Genomic DNA, 20,535 nt, shown 5'->3' on the forward strand with positions numbered 1-20,535 from the left:
GACTAAGTATTATCTAGACCAGGGGTAGGCAACCTATGGCACACGTGCCGAAGGCGATTTTCAGTGGCACTCACACTGCCCGGGTCCTGGCCACCAGTCCAGGAGGCTCTGCATTTTAATTTAATTTTAAATGAAGCTTCTTAAACATTTTAAAAACTTTATTTTCTTTACACACAACAATAGTTTAGTTCTATATTATAGACTTGTAGACCTTCTAAAACCGTTAAAATGTATGACCGGCACACAAAACCTTAAATTAGAGTGAATACATGAAGACTTGGCACACCACTTCTGAACAGTTGCCGATCCCTGATCTAGACCATCCCTGACAGGTGTTTGTCTAACCTGCTCTTAAAAATCCCCAATAATGGAGATTCCACATCCTTCCTAGGTAATTTATTCCAGTGCTTAACCACCCTGACAGTTAGGATGTTTTTCCTAATGTCCAGCCTAAACTGCCCTTGCTGCAATTTAAGCCCATTGCTTCTTGTCCTATCGTCAGAGGTTAAGGAGAACAATTTTTCTCCCTCCTCCTTTTATGTATTTGAAAACTATTATCATGAGAGGAGTCTCAGTCTTCTTTTTTCCAGATTAAACAAGGCCAGTTTTTTCAATCTTCTCTCATAGGTCATGTTTTCTAGACCTTTAATCATTTTTGTTGCTCCTTTCTGGACTCTCTCCAATTTGTCCACATCTTTTCTGAAATGTGGCACCCACAAATGGACACAATACTCCAGCTGAGGCCTAATCAGCACAGAGTAGAGTGGAAGAATTATTTCTCGTGTCTTGCTTACAACACTCCTGCTAATACATCCCAGAATGATGTTTGCTTTTTTTGCAACAGTGTTACACTGTTGACTCATATTCAACTCATCTTTAGCTTGTGAAAAATGCTTCTACACCCAACAGAAAAATTTGGCCAAAACCAGAAATATTTTGAATGGGAAATGTCATCACAGTGCCTCATGCGAGTTATAGTGTGGATATCTCATGCCTGAATTGTTCGCTATAGGCCAGGTTCACCTATATGTTCCATGATGCACCACACTTTTCCCTCTTGCGGTACATCTACCCAGCAGCTGGGAGGGTGCATCCCAGAGCGGGTAGACAGACACCTGCTAGCTCTGCTCAAGCTAGTGCACTAAAATAGCAGCACAGCCAGGGTAGTCTGGGTGGATTTGTACTCAGGTGGCTGGCTCAAGCTGCCGCCCTGGCTCACTCTGCAATTTTCACCATACTAACTTGAGCAGAGCTTTCTGCCCAAGTTGGGACGCATGCTCCCAGCTGCAGTGCAGACATACTCTTAGAGAAGGGAGGTAGTGCATCATGGGAGATGTAATCCAGCTGAGAGCCTGGCCCATAGGGGAGAATGGGGACATGACGAGGTAACTGAACTATAACTCCCATCAGTAGCGTAGCTAGCGGGGTTCAGTGGAAGCAGCCGCTTCCCCTCAGGGTGGCAGGTGCGGAAGTGGTGCTTGCCGGCCGGCGCTGCCAACAGCAATGTCAGAGGAGCCATGCGGGAGAGGCAGACGCGGCTGGAGGAGCAAGGGGGCCAGCTCCTCGGCTCAGGGCTCAGTGGCCAAGCGCTCCCCGGCCCCCCCTACCCGCCCCTTGCTAATGCAGCGGGCGGGGGGAGGTGAAAGGGCCCCTGTGCCTTTAAGGCCGCCTGGCTGGTGAGCCCCGCATGGAGCGTGCTGAGCGCTGGGAGCAGGCCGGGGACAGGCGGTGGCGCAGGAGGGAAAGTGAGCGGGGGTGTGTGTGTGTGTGTGCCCGGTCGGGGGCGTGGCCAGAGGAGGAGCCAAGGGAGGGCGCCTTTTTTATGTTTGCTCCCCCTACACTGAAAACCTGGCTACGCCACTGACTCCCATGAAGCAATGTAACAACATTTCCAAAGCAAAATATTTCAAGTTCGGGGCATTCAGTAATTTTGCCCCCTTGCCTCCCCCCCCCCCAAAAAAAAACAAAAAACAAAACACCCACTAATTTTTTCCCCCCTAGAAAGCAGACACTTGACACTTTTCACAAAAATGGGTCAGATCAACCCCCCCAATTTTCCATTAAAAATAGTTTTCATGGGAAAGTTTCAACCCATTCTACAGATGTATAGTGTCTTTTTCCTGCGTGGGATCTAAGCACTGCTGCTTTGCATGGGCACCACTGTAATATGCAATAAAGTCTGGGCTGTCACCACAATAGGGCAGCCCTCCTTCTTGTGTTTCCGTTGATGTGACACAAGTCCTGAGCTGTGACGGAAGCTTTTCCCGCACTCGGGGCATCCATAGGGCTTCTCTCCAGTGTGGAGTCTCTGGTGGGAAGTCAGTTGTGAGCTCACGGTGAAGCTTTTCCCGCAGTCAGGGCATTTATAGGGTTTCTCTCCTGTGTGGATCCTCTGGTGCCTGATCAGCTGTGAGCTGCAGCTGAAGGTTTTAGCACAGTCCAGGCACCTGTAGGGCTTTTGCTCCATGTGGGATCTCTGATGGACGATGAGGTTTGAGCTCCGATTGAAGCTTTTCTCACAGTCAGGGCATTTATAGGATTTCTCCCCTGTGTGGGTTCTCTGGTGTCTAATGAGCCTGGAGCTGTTCTTGAAACATTTATTGCACTCGAGGCATTTATAGGTTCTCTCCCCTGTGTGGGTTTTCTGATGCCTGGTGAGGTGCGAGCTCTCATTGAAACTTTTCCCACACTTGCTGCATTTATAAGGTCTTTCTCCCGTGTGGGTTCTCTGGTGTCTAATAAGGTCAGAGCTGTTCCTGAAACATTTCCAACACTCAAGACATTTATAGGGCTTCTCTGCTGTGTGCACTCTCTTGTGGATAACAAGGGTTGAGCTCTGGCCGAAACTCTTTTCACACTCATCACACTTATAGGGTCTCTCTCCTGTATGGATTTTCTGATGTCTCAGGAGGTAGGAGCTCACGCTGTAGCTTTTCCCACACTCGGGACACTTGTAAGGCAGGTCTCCCGTGTGGGTTCTTTGATGTGCAGAAAGATTGGAGCTGTGATTAAAGCCTTTCCCACAGTCAGGGCATTTGTAGGGTCGCTCTCCCGTGTGCAATCTCTGATGAGTAGCGAGGTTCGAACTCCTGCTGAAGCTTCTCCCACATTTGTCACACTGATAGGGCCTCTCTCCTGTGTGGATTCTCTGGTGATCAATAAGGGCTGATCTCCACCGGAAGTTCTTCCCACACTCACCACATGTGTTCGGTGTCTCTCCAGTGGGGATTTCCTGGTGGATGGTTTCTCTGAGCTCTCTCTCCACAGGCTGTTTTCCTTTCTGCCTAAGGGACCGGCGCAGATTCCACCTGTCAGTCCCCTGCTCCGGGCTTTGGGAAACGTTCCCTTCAGGATGTTGCAATAACATCCTGGGCGGTTCCACAGGCTCGGCACCTTCCTGCTGCAGATTCTCTTCCTCATTCGTGCTCACTGCCCCATCACCTGCTGGGACACAGAGAGAATCCAGACAGGAGTCAGTCCCTTTGCTGGGGGGAATGGGGAGCTCTGAAAGGGGAACAAGAAAGGGGGGAACAAACTAAAGAGAAGCTGATTCAGGAGCTGAATACCTGAGAGGAGAAAGGAGGGGACCAATTCTCCTCCACATCACATCTGAACACTAAGATAGAGGGAGAGACTACCAGCTATTAGTCAGGGTGGGTGGGAAGCTATGATGAGTGACGTTTGCCATGAGAATACAACCCCTGCTGGGATAATCCTGACCTGGGTGAGAAAAGGCAGAACTGGTGGAGCTCATGGACCTTTTGTGGGAATCTCAGATTTTTGCTTCCTTCACTGATGGTTTCTGAGTTGGTTGAACCACCCCTGGGAGCTCCCTTTCCTCAGAGTCCTGGACAGCCAGGACCCACAGCTCTTCCCCTTGCTCTGGCCAGGAGGTGATGCTGAGTTTGGGAATAGGAAATCCTGCTCAGGGGACAGAAAGCAAGTGGAATCAAACCTACTCTCTGTTTGCTGAGTGGTTGTTAGGGAGGCTATGCCAGGATTTTAACCCCTTTCTTTGCTGTAGAGACATTTAATACGAACAACAAGGGAAATGGTCCCAGAGCCCCCTGGGAAAGGCAGCACATGTGGCCCAGATGCTGAGTCACTAAAGTGAGTTTAGGGATCTGCACCGACAGGGAACTTGGAGCCAGATTTTTAAAGGTCTTTAGGTGCTTAAAGATGCAGACAGGCGCCTTGTGGGATTTTCAATAGCAAAGAGGTACTTATCTCCATGTACTTTGGAAAACCCCATGAGGCAGCTATCTGCATAGTTAGATGTCTAAAAACCCTTGAAAACCTGGCCCTTGGGGGACTTAGGCAGAGCCGACTCATGAGACACAAGTCCATCTCTGAGTTGGCAGAGGGGTCACAGGCCCCACGGGATGAAACCTGCCCTGGGAAGGAGGGACTGGGAACAGGGAGTTTTTCCCACTTGGGAGCCTTACTTATGGGAAGAGCAGCACCATCATTATGTCCCTGAATCTCTGGTCCCACGGGAGAGGTGCAGAGGGGACGGTCTCTCACACATGGGATATGGGATGATAGAGGTGGCTCCCTCTGAAATCTAAGAGGCCAGGAAACACCCTTTAACACAACCCAACCCAGATGCTTCAGGACCCCAGCTCGCAGTACTTGAGAAGACAGGAATCCTTACCCAGCAAGGTCACAGTCTCAGAATTCTCTTGCATGACGTCCCTGTAGAAGGCTCTCTGACTGGGTTCCAGCAGAGCCCACTGCCCCAGAAAAATACACAGGCACCTCCTTGAAAGTCACTGGCTGCTGAAACAGCAAGGGTCCCTCACTCAGTACGTGCTGCCCCTGCACAATCTCACAAGTTCAGTCACTTGCTCCCCTTCCTCAGCCTCCCTTGCCATCTGCTCTATCGCCAGGGTTAGAGCTCCCATGAGCCCTGGCATATATCCCCTGCTGATTGGCCCCTCATGTCAGCCCCAAGTTACCCCGTCCCACACAGACCTGCTGCCCCCTGCGCTGTTTCCAGCATCACATTGCTAACCGTTAAATAGATGTTTAAATCACACCCTCTTTGTGGCTCTTGGCAGAGTATGCAGAAACCTCAGATTAATTTTCACTGTGTTTCTGGCTATTTAGTTGACCTCAGTTTCAGTTTTCCCACCATGCTAGATGGCACATCAGGGAGCTGGGTGTGGCTCATTATTACACTCCTTATATGCAAAGTCCTACTTGGCTTTTGGTGTAAGTTAGAGCAGCCTTAATGCTATTCTAACTTACACTTTGCTTTCCACAGCCCCCTATGAGCCCCAAGAGACAGAAGAGCTGTTGTGCAGTACGTTCTGACCATGCTCCCAACACACGCACACCCCAAAACAGCTATCTCCTAATTCTGGGAGCTGTGCTTACACCCCCTTTCTGTAGGTCTACACTGCAACTAGACGCCCATGGCTGGACTGTGCCAGCCAAATCGGGCTCATGGGGCTCAGGCTGCAGGTTTGTTTCACTGCTGTAGATGTCTGGGCTTGGGATGTAGCCCAGGCTCTAGGACACTGTGATGTAGGAGGGTTTAAAAACATGGCCTTTAGGGAATATTTGGCAACCAAATTCTACAGACAAGTGTAGAAGAAACACTAGAGTGTTGGATAGAAAGACAAAATAACAGTTGACAAAGGCAGTCTCCATTGGTGGATCAAAGAAATGAAAGAGTTTTGACACCAACCCAGGAAATCAGAAAGCCCTGAAGATATATGATCCCAAAGAATAAACTTGTGTATTAAAAAAAAAGAGAAAATCTCCCCCCAGGAAATTTTAAAATTAAAATGTTGCAAGGCAAATGGGAAATGTTATACTAGAAACACTGAGATCAGATTGCTAAAGCCACTAGCGAATTAATATTTTGAGTGATTATTTGCTATTAAAAATATGCACAGTGATGCACAATGACATCCACCTGCAGAATGTAAATGCAGGTACATTTTGAAGTGCTCAGGCCATGGCTACACTTGCAGATGTAGAGCACTTTGGGTTAAACCTGCCTTCAGAGAATGCACCAGGGAAAGTGCTCCATTCTGTCCACACTGACCGCTGCAAGTGCACTGGTGTGGTTTGCGCAGCACTTGAAGCGGCATTTGGAGCTGCGCATTATGGGCAGCTATCCCACAGAGTACTTCTTCCCATTCTGGCGCTGTGGCTTGTGGGAAGGGGGTGTGAGGCATTCTGGATCCTGTCCCAATGCCCCATGATGCATTGCTTTGCATCCCAGCAATCCCTGTGTTTCCGTCCACATTTGGCGCCATCTTTCAACGGTTTCTGTGCAGGGTTGTCTTCCCGAACTGTTGTGGAACATGCTGATGAATCTCGCCAGCACGTCTCGTTTGGCAGTCGAGTTACTGCTTAAGATCCAAAGTGACTGGCTCCTTAAGATACTGCTTAAGATCCAAAGATGATATCGAGTTGCGTAACGCATACAACACGAAATTGCTTGTCTCATTCACAGACATGCTCTCCACCGTGGAACGCTGCTTTTGGGCTCAGGAAACAAGCACTGAGTGGTGGGATCACATCGTCCTGCAAGTATGGGATGATGAGCAGTGGCTGCAGAACTTTTGGATGAGAAAAGCCACTTTCATGGGACTGTGTGCTGAGCTCGCCCCCACCCTACAGCGCAAGGTCACGAGATTGAGAGCTGCCCTGACGGTGGAGAAGCGGGTGGCTATTGCAGTCTGGAAGCTGGCAACTCCAGACAGCTACTGATCAGTCACTAACCAGTTTGGAGTGTGGCTGGCTTTGAACAAATGGGTTTCCCTAACTGTGGAGGGGCAATAGATGGGATGCATATTCCTATTCTGGCACCATCCTACCTAGCCTCCGAGTACGTTAACCGAAAGGGGTAATTCTCCATGGTTCTCCAGGCGCTTGTGGATCACTGTGGTCATGTCTTTGACATTAATACAGGCTGGCCCGGAAGGGTGCATGACGCACGCATCTTTCGGAACACTGTCCTGTTCAAGAAGCTGCAAGCCGGGACTTTTTTCCCAGACCAGAGGAAGTCAAAATGCCTATTGTGATCCTTGGAGACCCCGCTTACCCTTTAATGCCGTGGCTCATGAAACCCTACACAGGAAGCCTGGACAACAGTCAGGAATGGTTCAACTACAGGCTGAGCCAGTGCCGAATGACTGTGGAGTGTGCTTTTGGTCGTTTGAAGGGCCACTGGCGCTCTCTTTATGGGAAGCTAGACTTGGCCGAAGACAGCATCCCCACGGTTACATCCCCGTGCTGTACCCTCCATAATATTTGTGAAGGGAAGGGTGAAAGCTTCACTCAGGCATGGGCCTCGGAGGTTCAAACCCTGGAGGCTGAATTTGCACAGCCAGAGAGCAGGGCTATTAGAGGGGCCCAGTGTGGGGCTGCAAGGATTAGGGATGCCTTCAGGGAGCAATTTGAGGCTGAAAGCCAGCAGTAATATCTGCTGCTCTGCATGGGAGTTAAGTGCAGTGGCTGTGTTTGACACTGACTTGCAGTACTTGTTGCTTTCCTGGGCTAAGGTATATTTTGCTTTATGCACTAATAAAGTACGTTTTCAAAGTAAAAAACTCCATTTATTGAAAAGAAAATTCATTTATTGAAAAACAAACAAACAAAGTAACACAGAAATACCAAAAGGGCAAGGGGGTGGGGTGGGTGCCAGTTCACTCATAGGCTTGAGTATGTCCTGATTTCATACTCTCTAATCCTGTCTGGAGTGCTGAGCACTGAGTGCTGCACTTCAGGATGGCTATAAAGTATGTTGAGGGGGGTTGAGTGCAGTGGATAAGGGTCGTAGTTTTTGTGGGTGGGTGTAGGGGCAAGGTTGCAGAAGATTGGCGAGGAGCTAAGTGGCAGACTGAGTACATGACTGAATGTGAGCGGAAGATGCAGGCCATTCAGTGAACTTGGCCTGATAGACCCTGCCAAGATATGGATTAGTACAGTTCAGCATATTTTTTGTCTGTAAACAAGTCAGTTTATATAACGTGTACAATTTATGACTGTAATGAATGTAGCCAGCTGTTGACCCCATATAACCCTGAGATGAGAGCGGGGGATATAGCATCGTAGAGGACTCCCCTTGGTGGAGTCCTGCCTGGCCAGCTGTCCCAAACAGCCAGAGTCCCCTGCAGCCCCTTCATGCGCCTCAGGGACTCCCCGCACAGCTTGGAGTGTAAGTCCTTCTCTCAGTAAAGCCTTGCTTATTATCTTCAGGCTGAATGTCATTCTTTCGCTGGTATCTTGGCCCCCCTTGCGGGCACAGTGGGTGGTGAAGCTTTGGGTGTAGGAGGCAGCTGGGGGCGGTAAGAACCCAGATGTTGGGGAAAATGGGTTGGAGAGGACATGGGGGCACAAGGGGAAGAGTTTTGGGATAAGGGCTGTGGAGGGGGGAGGGAGGTGAGCACAGTAGTGTTCCACCTGCATGGCGACGAGCGCCTGGATAGAGTCCGGTTGACACTCCATTATGCTAATCAGCCGTTCCATGCTTTGCTGCCAGTGCATCACGTTTTCCTGGTGGATCCTCCTTTCGTTCTCCCTCCACTTCTGTGCCTTTCGATTCTTCATGCAGCATGTCTTCTTTGCTTTTACGTGGCCTCTTCCTGAGTCTTCTCAGTCTGTTGGCTGAGATCTCAAGGTTGCACCTATACAGACAAAATGCAACACTTAACAGAGGCAGCATTGTACACACCAGACAGAGCAATGATTCCCCTGTATTTAAGGAGAGCAATCACAAAAAGCATACTTTGCCTGTCCCAAAGCGAGCGCACATAACCCACAGGAGCCCCAGAAACGGTGAGTAAGCACAGGGTCCATGGGGACTGATTGTTTCATGGCTGTACTGTCCTCTGGGTTTCTGTGCCTTAGGGAGAGCCAACAGCTGCAGGGGGCACGTACACTGAATGCTGTCCCAACATTCTCCACAAGAGTTCATCCTGGAAGATATCTCACTGCTGAGGGTGACCGGGGAAGCAAGGGAGGGTCTTCTCCTACAATGCGGCTTCCGCCCTGGCCCATATGCAGCTTGCCTGTGTGCAGCAATGGTCCCCCCTCCTTACCCAAAGAACCTGTACCTAAAAACTTCCTTCCCGAAAAGAAAGCTGCTTACCAGGAACCTCCGTTGTTTGTCCTTCCCCAAGCACCGGACGCCACGACTGGCTGCCTTGCTCCTGGCTCGAGAAGAGTTCCTGGCTGCATGCATCTAGGGATTCCGGGGTGTCTCCCCCCCGCCTCAGCACCATCGCTCACTCTTTCCTCCTCCTCTTCCTCCTCCCCCCTTGCTGTGCTGGGCTTGGAAGTGTCCATGGTGGTCGTTGCAGTGGAGGTGGGATCGCCCCCAAGTATCACGTCCATCTCTTTGTAGAATTTGCAGGTCGTGGGGGCAGCACAGGAGCGGCCTTTTGCCTCGTGGTAGGCATTCCACAGCTCCTTTACTTCAACCCGACACTGCACCGCATCCCTGGCCCCTGTCCATCATAGCCCTTGATATGTGCCCGAAGGTATCATACTTCCTACAGCTGGTGCACAGCTGGGACTGCACAGCTTCCTCCCCACAAACACTGATGAGGTCCAGCACCTCGCCATTGCTCCATACTGGGGATTGCCTGGCGCGTGGAGAAATGGCCACTTGGAAAGATGCGCTGAGAGCACTCCACGCCTGGCTGAGCAAACAGGAAGGGGATTTTCAAAATTCCCAGGGAATTTAAAGGGCAGATCTGACGCTTGGACAGGGCAGCAGAGTTCAAAAGTGATGACCAGAGGGGCTAGAACAGGCATTGTGGGACACTTCCGGAGGCCAATCAGAGCGCATTAGGTGTCCACACTGGCGGCGCTCCAGCGAGAGCACAACAAGCGTTATTCCTCTCGGGGAGATGGAGTACCAGGAGCGCTCCAGCCGTGTAGTCAAAGCGCTCTACGTGCCTTGCCAGTGTGGATGGGGAGTGAGGTAGAGAGCTCTTGGAGGCCTTATTGTGCTATAATGCACAAGTGTAGCCAAGGCCTCAGAGTGAGCAAAAGAACAGTTTAAAAAGAAAACGACTTAAAAGAATGCAACTACGTTCCATGGATCACAAGAAAAAGGCAGAGCAATTCAGGCAATGAGAACGGCAGCTAGGGCATTTTGTGAACTGCCACAGGGTTTTATGCAGACACAGAAACTGATAAGGGACTCTTTCAAACCCTAAAAACATGTCTGACAATTACCGTTTTTTTTATGGGGGGGAAGAGAGGAGCTGTATGTAAAACATGTCCCTGAACCAAGTCTCCTTTGGCAGCTCAATACACCATGTTATTTAGGGAAGATCTGCCTGGCCTATGCATTGGGCTGCCCTAAGCCATCAAGAACTCAGCCCTAGAAAGTCAAGGCCGCCCAGAGGAGGGGTGGGGGGCCAATTTGCCCCATGCCGCGCAGGGGCCCTCATGAGAATATAGTATTCTATAGTATTCCAACTTTTTTTTTTAATGGAAGGGGCTCCCGAAATTGCTTTGCCCCAGCGCCTCCTGAATCCTCTGGGCAGCCCTGTAGAAAATGGGTGCAGAGCTGCGGAAGGGAGGGGAGAGGGCAGCCCCTCTGCCCCCACACTCTATTTTTGCAAAGACTGCAGATGACTCCCCCGTCTGGGGTCATTTCTATCCCCTCTGCTGCTCCCTATCCCAGGGTTTCCCCTCTATCCCGGCTGGCAGTGCCTGTATCCTGTGCTTAACCCTGCTGCCTACCCCCTACCCGGATTTTGTCCCTTGGCCCCTCTCCTGGTCCTGCCTCCAGCTGTGTGACACCCCCTGTCCCCCATGCAGTCCGTTTCCCCCCTGCACAAACACTGTCCCTCCCTCCGATTTGCCTCCTCGAGACCCGGGAGCGCGTTGTTCAGGGTGGGAGCCGGGGCACCAGCAGGTGGGACTGACCAGCCTCAGTTTGCAGGAGCAGCAAAGCAGCAGATGGTACCATTGTCCCGGCCCCAGCCCTTCCCCCGGGTCTCTCCCCTCACCTGCAGGCTCCGGCTCAGGGGCTGGTGTCGGCAGAGCCCGGGGCTGCCCCAGGGGCTGGTTCCAGCCCCCGCAGAGAGTCCCCACGGCTGGGCACAGAGGGGCGCTAGGGAAGGGCTCTCCCCGCACACACACCCCGCTGGGGAGCAGCAGCGCCTCGGCCCGGGCTCCCGGATCATAATAGAGTCTGCAGCAGCGTCTGACCCAGGAAGTTCAGCCCCGGATCTCCCGGATGGGCAGAGTAGCATTGCGCGGCTGGGGGGGGGCGTTAACTCCTCAGCTGCCGGACTGCTCCGCGAAGTAATATGCGATACATATAAAATTAGTGGATAGTTAACAACACATTATAAGAAGTTGGATCCCATGGCCACAACCATGGTTTGGTACCCAGCATACACTGCCAAACCAAAGCTTCCCAAACTACAGTGGGATATCTTCATGGTGCACCTCACTCTGAATCTATACAAGTGCTTCTGCTGAGTACCCTGACTGCTGAGACAAGGAGTCCAGGAGGCAGGCACACAAGTGACATATTAACCATAAAAACAACAAGGAGTCTGGTGGCACCTTAAAGACTAACAGACAAGGTGCCACTGGACTCCTTGTTGTTTTTGTGGATACAGACTAACACAGCTACTTCCTGATACTTGACATAGTAACTGTAGTGACTCTATGCTGACATAACTTGAGTTAAGCCACACGTAAAGTCAGGGGCGGCTCCAGGCCCCAGCACGCCAAGTGCATGCTTGGGGCGGCAAGCCGTGGGGGCTGGGGGGCTCTCTGCCGGGAGGGTGGCAGGCAGGCAGCCTTCAGCGGCATGCCTGCGGAGGGTCCACCGGAGCCGCGGGACCAGACGATCCTCCGCAGGCACGCCTGCGGGAGGTCCACCGGAGCCGTGGGACTGGCGACCAGCAGAGTGCCCCTCGCGGCATGACGCCATGCTTGGGGTGGCAAAATGTCTAGAGCCGCCCCTGCTTAAAGTGTAGATATGGCCTTAGGTATATTAAATGTTTGGAAGAAGTAACAGGAAAGTATGAGGGCAGACTAAGATTGATTCAGGTGTTCAGGCTCAAGGCACTGGAACTGGCCTTACTGCACTCTACAGGCACAGGAAAAAAGAGGCACATAAAAAAAGATATAATTTATTTATTAAAATTTCTTAACTCGAGGATATATAACTCTTGATTTTAGAATTCTTATGGTTGTAAAGGTATCTTGGGGTTGCAGATGTGTGTTCATTATATTTTGAAAGGCAAAACTATGAATGGGTTCATTGAACAAAGAGTTAGATCTGTCCCTCAGAATAAGTACATTGGCTATTACCCAAGATAATCAGTGATGCAGGCCCATGCTCTGCATGTCCCTAAACTGTCCTTTGACTGCCAGATGCTGGGAGTGGTTGGTTGGTTGGATGCTGGGAGTGGTTGGTTGGGATAGTTCACTGAGGGTATGGCTACACTTGCAGCTGTACAGCACTGAGAGTTAAACCTGTCTTCGTACAGCTGTGTAGGGAAAGTGCTGCAGTGTGGCCACATTGACAGCTACCAGCGCTACAGTGTGGCCACATTTGCAGCATTTGCAGCGGTGTTGGGAGTGGTGCATTATGGGCAGGGGCGGCTCTAGAAAGTAGGCTGCCCCAAGCAGCGCGGTGCGCTGCGCCGCCCTTCCCCGGCCCGCGGCGGGTCCCCTCTTCCCGCGGCTCCGGTTGAGCTCCCGCCGGCATGCCAGCGGCAGGTCCACCGGAGCCCGGGACGAGCGGACCTGCCGCAGTCATGCCTGCGGTGGGTGCCGTGGTCCCACGGCTCCGGTGGACCTGCCACAGGCATGCCTGCGGCAGGTCCACCGGAGCCTAATGCCGCCCCCCCGGGAAAGGGCCGCCCCACGCGCCTGCTTGGCGCGCTGGGGTCTAGAGCCGCCCCTGATTATGAGGAGCTATCCCACAGCGCACCTCTTCCCATTCTGGCGCCAGGGGTTGTGGGAAGGGGGCAGAGGGTCTGAGTCATTGCCTGGTCTGATCATTCCCTTAGAAGCACCTGGCATTGGCCACTGTCACAAGACAGGATAGTGGATTAGGCGGACCCACGATGACAGTTCTAATTTTCTGCAAAAATTACAATAGATTTTTTTCCAGGGAGAAATATGTTGTAGGAGATAGTATAATGGTCACCACCTCTCTGCCAGGGTCGAGTGGCAGACTCCTCCGCCCCGGGACCGCTTGCTGCAATCCCGCAGCGGATCCTGTTACTGCAAAAGTCCTTCTTGCTGGTTACACACTCCTGGGGTTTAATCAGCCCCTGAAACTGTCCCTCGCTGACTCTTCAGCACGCCAGGTCCCCGTCAATCCCTCATCGCTTTACTGCTCCCCAGTCACTTACTGCAAGAAGTGCCATTCACGGAGTGCAGTACATCCCACTGCTACCACTGGTTGTCACGGAGTGTGGGGGGAGACTAGGCCTGGCACCCCCGGTTTCCTGCAATTCACCATGACTCTCACCCAGCCGGTAAAACAGAAGGTTTATTTGGATGACAGGAATACAGTCCAAAACAGGTCTTGCAGGTACAGACAACAGGACCCTGTTTAGTTAGGCCCTTCTGGGGCCCCCAGGGAGGCCACAGCCCCGTTGAGAAGCCCAAGCCCCGTTGGGGCACCCCTCTCCATTTCCCAGCCAGCTCCCAACTGAAACTCCCTCCAGCCTCTCACTCAGCCTCCCCCCGGCTCCTCCCCCAGCCTCTGTCCTTTGTCCAATTTCCCGGGCAGAGGTGTTCCCTGGCCTCCAACCCCCCTCCTGGGTTCTCAGGTTACATGCTCAGGTATGCTCTCTTCCCCAATGCAGGCAGTCCCAGCAAAACTCCCCTGCCACCTTCCCAGGTTCATACTCCCCACTCAGCATTCACATAACACAGCAAGAACATTCCCACTTCGTCGCAGTGCTGGGCCCGTGCTCTGCCTCTCTAGGCCACAAGCAGCAATGGATGCCTTTGAGACAGCCTGCAAGCTGCACCAGGTAGATCCTGTGGACAGGCTCCGGGTTCTCATCCCCTTACTGGACCCCAAAGCCGTGGCATTGTACTGCCAACTGGAAGGGTCAGAGAAAGGGGACTACGAACTATTCAAAAAGGCCTTGCTGCACGAGTTTGGTCTGACTCCTGGGATGTACTGGGAAAGGTTCCGGGGTCAGGATATAACCCCTGAGGTCTCATATCTGCAACTAGCTGTTCGCATGGAGGGATTCGCCAGCAAGTGGGCAGATGTGGCCCAGATGAAGGAGGACCTGGTTAAAATGATCATACTAGAGCAACTGTATGTGCAGTGCCCATCCGACCTGAGCTGTGATTGAGGGACAAAAAGCCAGAGAACCCGTGACATACAGCGCGGCTGGCCGATGAGTTTGTGAAGAGACACAGTTGGAAGTAACAGAGGAGAAGGACCTCGGAGTATTGGTTGATCACAGGATGACTATGAGCCGCCAATGTGATATGGCCATTAAAAAAGCTAATGCGGTTTTGGGATGCATCAGGTGAGGTATTTCCAGCAAAGATAAGGAGGTGTTAGTACCATTATACACGGCATAGGTGAGACCTCACCTGGAATACTGTGTGCAGTTCTGGTCTCCCATGTTTAAGAAGGATGAATTGAACTGGAACAGGTACAGAGAAGTGCTACTAGGATGATCCGAGGAATGGAAAACCTGTCTTATGAAAAGAGACTCAAAGAGCCTAGCCAAAAGAAGGTTGATGGGGGATATGATTGCTCTTTATAAATATATCAGAGGGATAAATATTAGGGAGGGAGAGGAATGTGGACACAAGAACAAATGGATATAAACTGGCTATCAGGAAGTTTAGACTTGAAATTAGACGAAGGTTTCTAACCATTAGAGGAGTGAAGTTCTGGAACAGCCTTCCAAGGGGACTAGTGGGGGGCAAAAGACATATCTGACTTTAAGAATAAGTTTGATAAGTTTATGGAGGGGATGGTATGATGGAATAGCCTAATTTTGGCAATTAATTTGGCAATTGATCTTTGATTATCAGCAGGTAAGTATGCCCAGTGGTCTGTGATGGGATGTTAGATGGGATGGGATCTGAGTTACTACTGAGAATTCTTTCCTGGGTGTGGGCTGGTGAGTCTTGCCCACATGCTCAGGGTTTAGCTGATCGCCATATTTGGGGTCGGGAAGGAATTTTCCTCCAGGGCAGATTGGCAGAGGCCCTAGAGGTTTTTCGCCTTCCTCTGCAGCATGGGGCATGGGTCACTTGCTGGGGGATTCTCTGCACCTTGAAGTCTTTAAACCACAATTTGAGGACTTCAATAACTCAGGCATAGGTTAGGGGGTTGTTAACAGGAGTGGGTGGGTGAGATTCTGTGGCCTGTGTTGTGCAGGAGGTCAGACTAGATGATCATAATGGTCCCTTCTGACCTTAAAGTCTATGAGTCGATGAGCTCAGAGTCATTGCATATGCCTCCAGGCTTCTGGATCATACAGAGCAAGGCTTTACCCCCTGTGAAAAAAAGTGTCTTGCATTGGTCTGGAGCCTCATGCATTGGGAATTTATTATTGGAGGGTTGAAGGTCATTGTTCAGATGGTGCATTCCCCACTCCAGTACATCATATCAGGGAAAATACAGGATGGCCAGGCCTCTAATCCCCGCACTGCTCAATGGACTCTCACCCTAGTAAACCAAGGAGTTGAGTTTAAAAAAGAGCAAGCCTTTCGCCAGCCCTGTATGGACTAATTACAGAAGGAGAGGAGTGTACCTGCCCCCTCCCCCTTGTAAAACACCTTGAGTGGCCAGTCAAGGGAGGCATGAGGCTTGCAGATGCTAAACAGAAGAGGTTTGCAATTTGGTTTACAGATGGCTCAAGTTTCTACCCTATGGGTCATCCTCGAACAGGATATGGAGCCATCCGCGTAAATGATGGAGGGATTCTCCAAGACCAGCTTGCCCCCATTCTGCCCCAGCAGATGAGGTGGAGGCTGTCAAGGTTCCTTCCCCACTCTGAACTTTAGAGTACAGATGTGGGGACCTGCATGAATACCTCTAAGCTTAACTACCAGCTTAGATCTGCTTTTGCTGCCACCACTCCCTTTCCTGGATAGTCTTGAGAGACTTCTTCACCAAGTTCCTGGTCAACACCGATCCAACCCCTTGGATCTTAACACAAGGAGAATTTAACCATCCCCCCTCCTTTCCCCCACGAATTCCTGGTGAGTCCAGATCCAATCCCCTTGGATCTTAAAACAAGGAAAAATCAATCAGGTTCTTAAAAAGAAGGCTTTTAATTAAAGAAAGAAAGGTAAAAATCATCTCTGTAAAATCAGGAGGGAAAATAACTTTACAGGGTAATCAGATTCATAGAGCCCAGAGGAACCCCCTCTAGCCTTAGGTTCAAAGTTACAGCAAACAGAGGTAAATCCTCTTAGCAAAAAGGAACATTTACAAGTTGAGAAAACAAAGTTAAACCTAACACGCCTTGCCTGGCTGTTACTTACAAGTTTGAAATATGAGAGACTTGTTCAGAAAGATTTGGAGAGCATGGATTGATGTCCTGTCCCTCTTAGTCCCAAGAGCGAATGACCCCCAAAACAAAGAGCACAAACAAAAGCCTTCCCCCCACCAAGATTTGAAAGTATCTTGTCCCCTTATTGGTCCTTTGGGTCAGGTGTCAGCCAGGTTACCTGAGCTTCTTAACCCTTTACAGGTAAAAGGATTTTGGTGTCTCTGGCCAGAAGGGATTTTATAGTATTGTACAGAGGAGGGCTGTTCCCTTCCCTTTATAGTTATGACAGAGGCAGTTAGAGCTGTCCTAGCTTATGAATCCCAGGACACTTCTGTTACTATTTACATGGACTCTGACTGGACAGCCAGAGCAATCACTGTGTGGCTCCCTCTTTGGCAGATGAGCAAGAGGAATTTTATAGTTAACTGGCTGGCTGGCTGTCCATAAAAGGGAGCTCCACATCCCTTCATTTATCATAGCTCCCCTGACTGAAACTAGCCATAAGGGTTGGGATGAATGAGTAAGAATGCGGCAAGGGACCAACCATGTAAATAAAGTAAAAAGGGAATTAAGTTATTGGATTGCACCTGTAGCAACAGGAATCTCTTTAGTTGATGCTGCAAACATAGAAGTTCTAGCTAATAAACTATCATATGCCACCAAAAATATAGGAAACATGGGAATCCCCTTAATAGCATCTTTGAAACAGTTAAGTGAGGAACAACAGTTAATAAGTAAGGTATTTCCTGGGTTGGAAAGACTTATAGAAAAAGATGAAGAGTTAATAATATCTGGTGTACAGTCCCTCCAGAATAATGTCTCATTGACCTCAATGTGTGAGGAAGTTCAGGCTCTCACCCAGAACATAACCATGGCAATGATTTGGCAAGCCATAGCAGGACAAATTCCCATGGAGGCAATCAACTTGATTTGGCACCATGTAAGGAAGGAAGAATTAGTCCTCCAGTCCTGGTAGAGACAAGTTAATGCTTTGTACAATCACCACCAGCAAAGCTTGCAGTTATTCCTGATACTATGGCAGGCAAAGAAATTAGAGTAATCCACTCAGTAGACCCACTAGGATTACAAATTAATGATAACTCAGTAATGTACTACAGAGATCCCAACACTTGTGCGTGGCAGAAAGATAATGTGTGGGACACAGTAAATGTAAAACGGTATAGGAGAAAAGAAGGTTTGGGTTATATCTGTGAAGACCAAGCATTGGAGGAACATGATGAATGCTTCTTCCCACAACTGTATGGGGAGATTTTGGCAAACTAGTAAAGTGCCTGAAACCACTATTGCTTATTGCTAAAAGCAGCCATGCCAGCAGGCCATAAATTGGCCATGCAGCAGCCTTAGCTTAACCAAAGACGGAGGGGAGGGGATTTTGGGTGCCACAGAAAGGGCAGCTTGACCCCACGTCCTTCCTAATAAGAATTGTGTTGAAATTACTGATACATGCATTTTAGAAGAACAGGAAGCTTGTCTATGTGCCCTCAGGAATGTGTCTGTCAGGGCCTCAAGGTGTGCAAACTCTGAAAAAAAACCACCTGGTTAATTGATGACCAGAAGGAAGCCTTTTGCTTGATCTTTGAAACTGCTTGCTTAACAAGTTTTCTTTAAGTGACATGTCATTGTATTACTAATGTATAAATTGCAGGGGTGGGGGGAAGCTTGAGCTAGTGGGACTCCTCAGGAGGGGCTTTTCTGGGACTCTCCCTCTGGACGCATCTTGTGGTCCCCACCAGCAGACGGAAGATTTGCCCACTAGAAGGCTGCCGCTGTGCCACTCGAGAGCCACATTCAGCTTTGGTAATTAGCGAGGCGTGTGGGTGTTTTACTAACCTGTTGCGGACATGTGTAAGTGCTTGAGACAATGTAAATTTTAGCTTTAAGTGAAAGCACTCTTGTGTTGCCCTGTTTGTGCCAGCCATCTATTGGTTGGATGGCCGTGTTTCCCTTCATTTATTTCCTGACACCACCTTGCACAGAGACAACGTTACCAAGAGCTCTGGGTTGAAAGATCCTCGGGTAACATAACCTGGGAATAAGTATCACTGTTCCTTTAGTGTTATTCAGGAAGAGGGGTCTGTTATTGTCTATGGTGGTAAAGCATGTGTGGTTGTAAGAAAACGATGTAATATTGTATTGATTAATGGACATTGGATCCAATCCATGGTGCCTAACATTAATCACTGTTTCTGTAATGTAACCACTATTGTTAGTTGTGATATTAAGTTTACTGTGATATGGACTGTACAACATTAAAAAACCTATCCTGAGCTCTACAAGGAGATTTCTCTCATTTCACTGGGAAAGGGTCTCACTACCATTAAGGGACTATTAAGCCATCCCTCCTTACAAAACTGAGTTGCAGAAGCTCTGAACTTTGGGGGAGAATGGCAAATTTGAGATTCAACCCCACAACCAGGAGATCTCTAGGCTAGCAGCTACAGTTAAAAACACAGGCCATCACTCCTGGTGGGAGACTTTGCTTGGGTGGACTCCCAGTGCAACAGGTCTTTTGAATATCATGCTTCACCCTACTGTGATGATCATTGGTTTCCTAATTATATTAGCAATTGGTCTGGTTCTGCTGGATCCAGCAACTGATGCGGCGACTGAAATGGATTGAAGATCAGACCTGGTACCATGGAGTAAGGATGTGATGGGGATACTTGCTCAGTGCAAGCACCCCCATCAATGGGGGGACTTGTTACCTGTCAGCTCTGTGTTCTTGGGGAACCAGGGTGTAGAATCCAGCCTGTCTGACTCACAAAGGACACTCCCCCCGCCCCGCTATCCTCTGCTTGAACCAAAACCGATCAGAAGAAAGACTTACAAAAAGCAGTGAAAAGGCATTGGGAGACACACCTAAACCTCTCCGGACAAGGGTGACAGGAGTAAGGCAACTCCCCTAGCCTCATTTGCATCAAAGATGGGACAGGGAGGCATCTCCATTAGCATACAGAATGGAGAACAGAGATTCAAAGGCAAGAATCACACGGAGCTCTGGGACCAGAAAACCAGGGAAGCACTGCATGATGGGGGATCTCTGCTCCAGATGTTAGTGAACCCATGCTTGCACACACCCAGCTCAGTAGTTATCAGACCAATTCTAGTAATAAATCCTTTATTGGTATCCAAAATACTGAAGCTGCCTAATTGCATTGTGAGCTCCTTCGAAGGAATACCGCTCATAGCCAGGAATGATCAGTTCCTATTGTCTAGCCTGAACAAAACAACTTTGGTATTCTCCCTTGAGCCATCAGTTTACCCATGAACAAATCTAGTGTTCTCCCTTGAACCATTGTTGTTTCCCTACAAAAACCCCTACTCATTGTAACAATGCTGCCTTTGGTGGGACACTTCTGAAAGTATCAATTCAGGATGAATTTCTTAGAGCAGGGCAGTTACAGTCCAAGGCTGGGTTTTTTCCACTTCGAAGGCACACCAAGCCAGCCAGCCAGAGAGGACTTTGCTTTTACCCCACTGGCTAACCACAGATCATGCAAGGAATTTGGGGGAGGGATAGCTCAGTGGTTTAAGCATTGGTCTGCTAAACCCAGGGATGTGAGTTCAGTTCTTGAGGGGGCCATTTAGGGAACAGGGGTAAAAAAAATCTGTCTGGGGATTGGTCTTGCTTTGAGCAGGGGGTTGGACTAGATGACCTCAAAAGGCCCTTTCCAGCCCTAATCTTCTATGAATTCCCTTAGACACTCCAGTATCCCCAGCAGTGCTACTCATTATGGGGATAAATAGTTATGAAAACCATACCCCAGTAAAAGATAGAAGGTTCTCCCAGACCCAGGTCAATATACAAATCAGATCTTACCCACAAATTATGCTGTTGCTAATCCTTTAAAATCTAAAAGTTTATGCATAAAAGATATAGATGAGAGCTAAAATTGGTTAAATGAAATCAATTACATACAGTAATGGCAAAGTTCTTGGTTCAGGCTTGTAGCAGTGATGGAATAAACTGCATGTTCAAATCAAGTCACTGGAGTACATCCACAGCTGGGATGGTTCATTCAGTGCT

At 49.6% G+C, this 20,535-nt stretch overlaps 1 protein-coding gene across 2 annotated transcripts; it reads right to left on the bottom strand.

Moving 5' to 3' along the window:
• Window positions 1–1,935: 1,935 nt before the first annotated feature.
• LOC120383252 (zinc finger protein 883-like) lies at window positions 1,936–11,175 on the bottom strand. Of its 2 annotated transcripts, XM_039501122.1 has the most exons (3): window positions 10,986–11,175; window positions 4,655–4,776; window positions 1,936–3,444 (listed from the first exon to the last, which is right to left on the bottom strand). In XM_039501122.1, exons 2-3 carry the CDS (start codon window positions 4,686–4,688, stop codon window positions 2,132–2,134), a joined length of 1,347 nt encoding a protein of 448 aa, XP_039357056.1. In that variant the 5' UTR covers window positions 4,689–4,776; window positions 10,986–11,175; the 3' UTR covers window positions 1,936–2,131. The 2 variants fall into 2 exon arrangements, with proteins under 2 accessions (XP_039357056.1, XP_039357057.1); XM_039501123.1 differs by lacking the exon at window positions 10,986–11,175 and having other exon boundaries at window positions 1,936–3,441; window positions 4,655–5,254.
• Between the last annotated feature and the right edge of the window lie 9,360 nt (window positions 11,176–20,535).

This window comes from Mauremys reevesii, linkage group 15 (assembly GCF_016161935.1).
Source record: "Mauremys reevesii isolate NIE-2019 linkage group 15, ASM1616193v1, whole genome shotgun sequence".
NCBI lineage: Eukaryota > Metazoa > Chordata > Testudines > Geoemydidae > Mauremys > Mauremys reevesii.

Bases quoted from the DNA above. Each gene is read 5' to 3' on its own strand.
- LOC120383252 (XM_039501122.1), bottom strand. From the start codon at position 4,688: ATGCAAGAGAATTCTGAGACTGTGACCTTGCTGG. The intron at 3,445-4,654 runs GTAAGGATTCCT...TCTGTGTCCCAG, and splicing joins TGAGACTGTGACCTTGCTGG to CAGGTGATGGGGCAGTGAGC.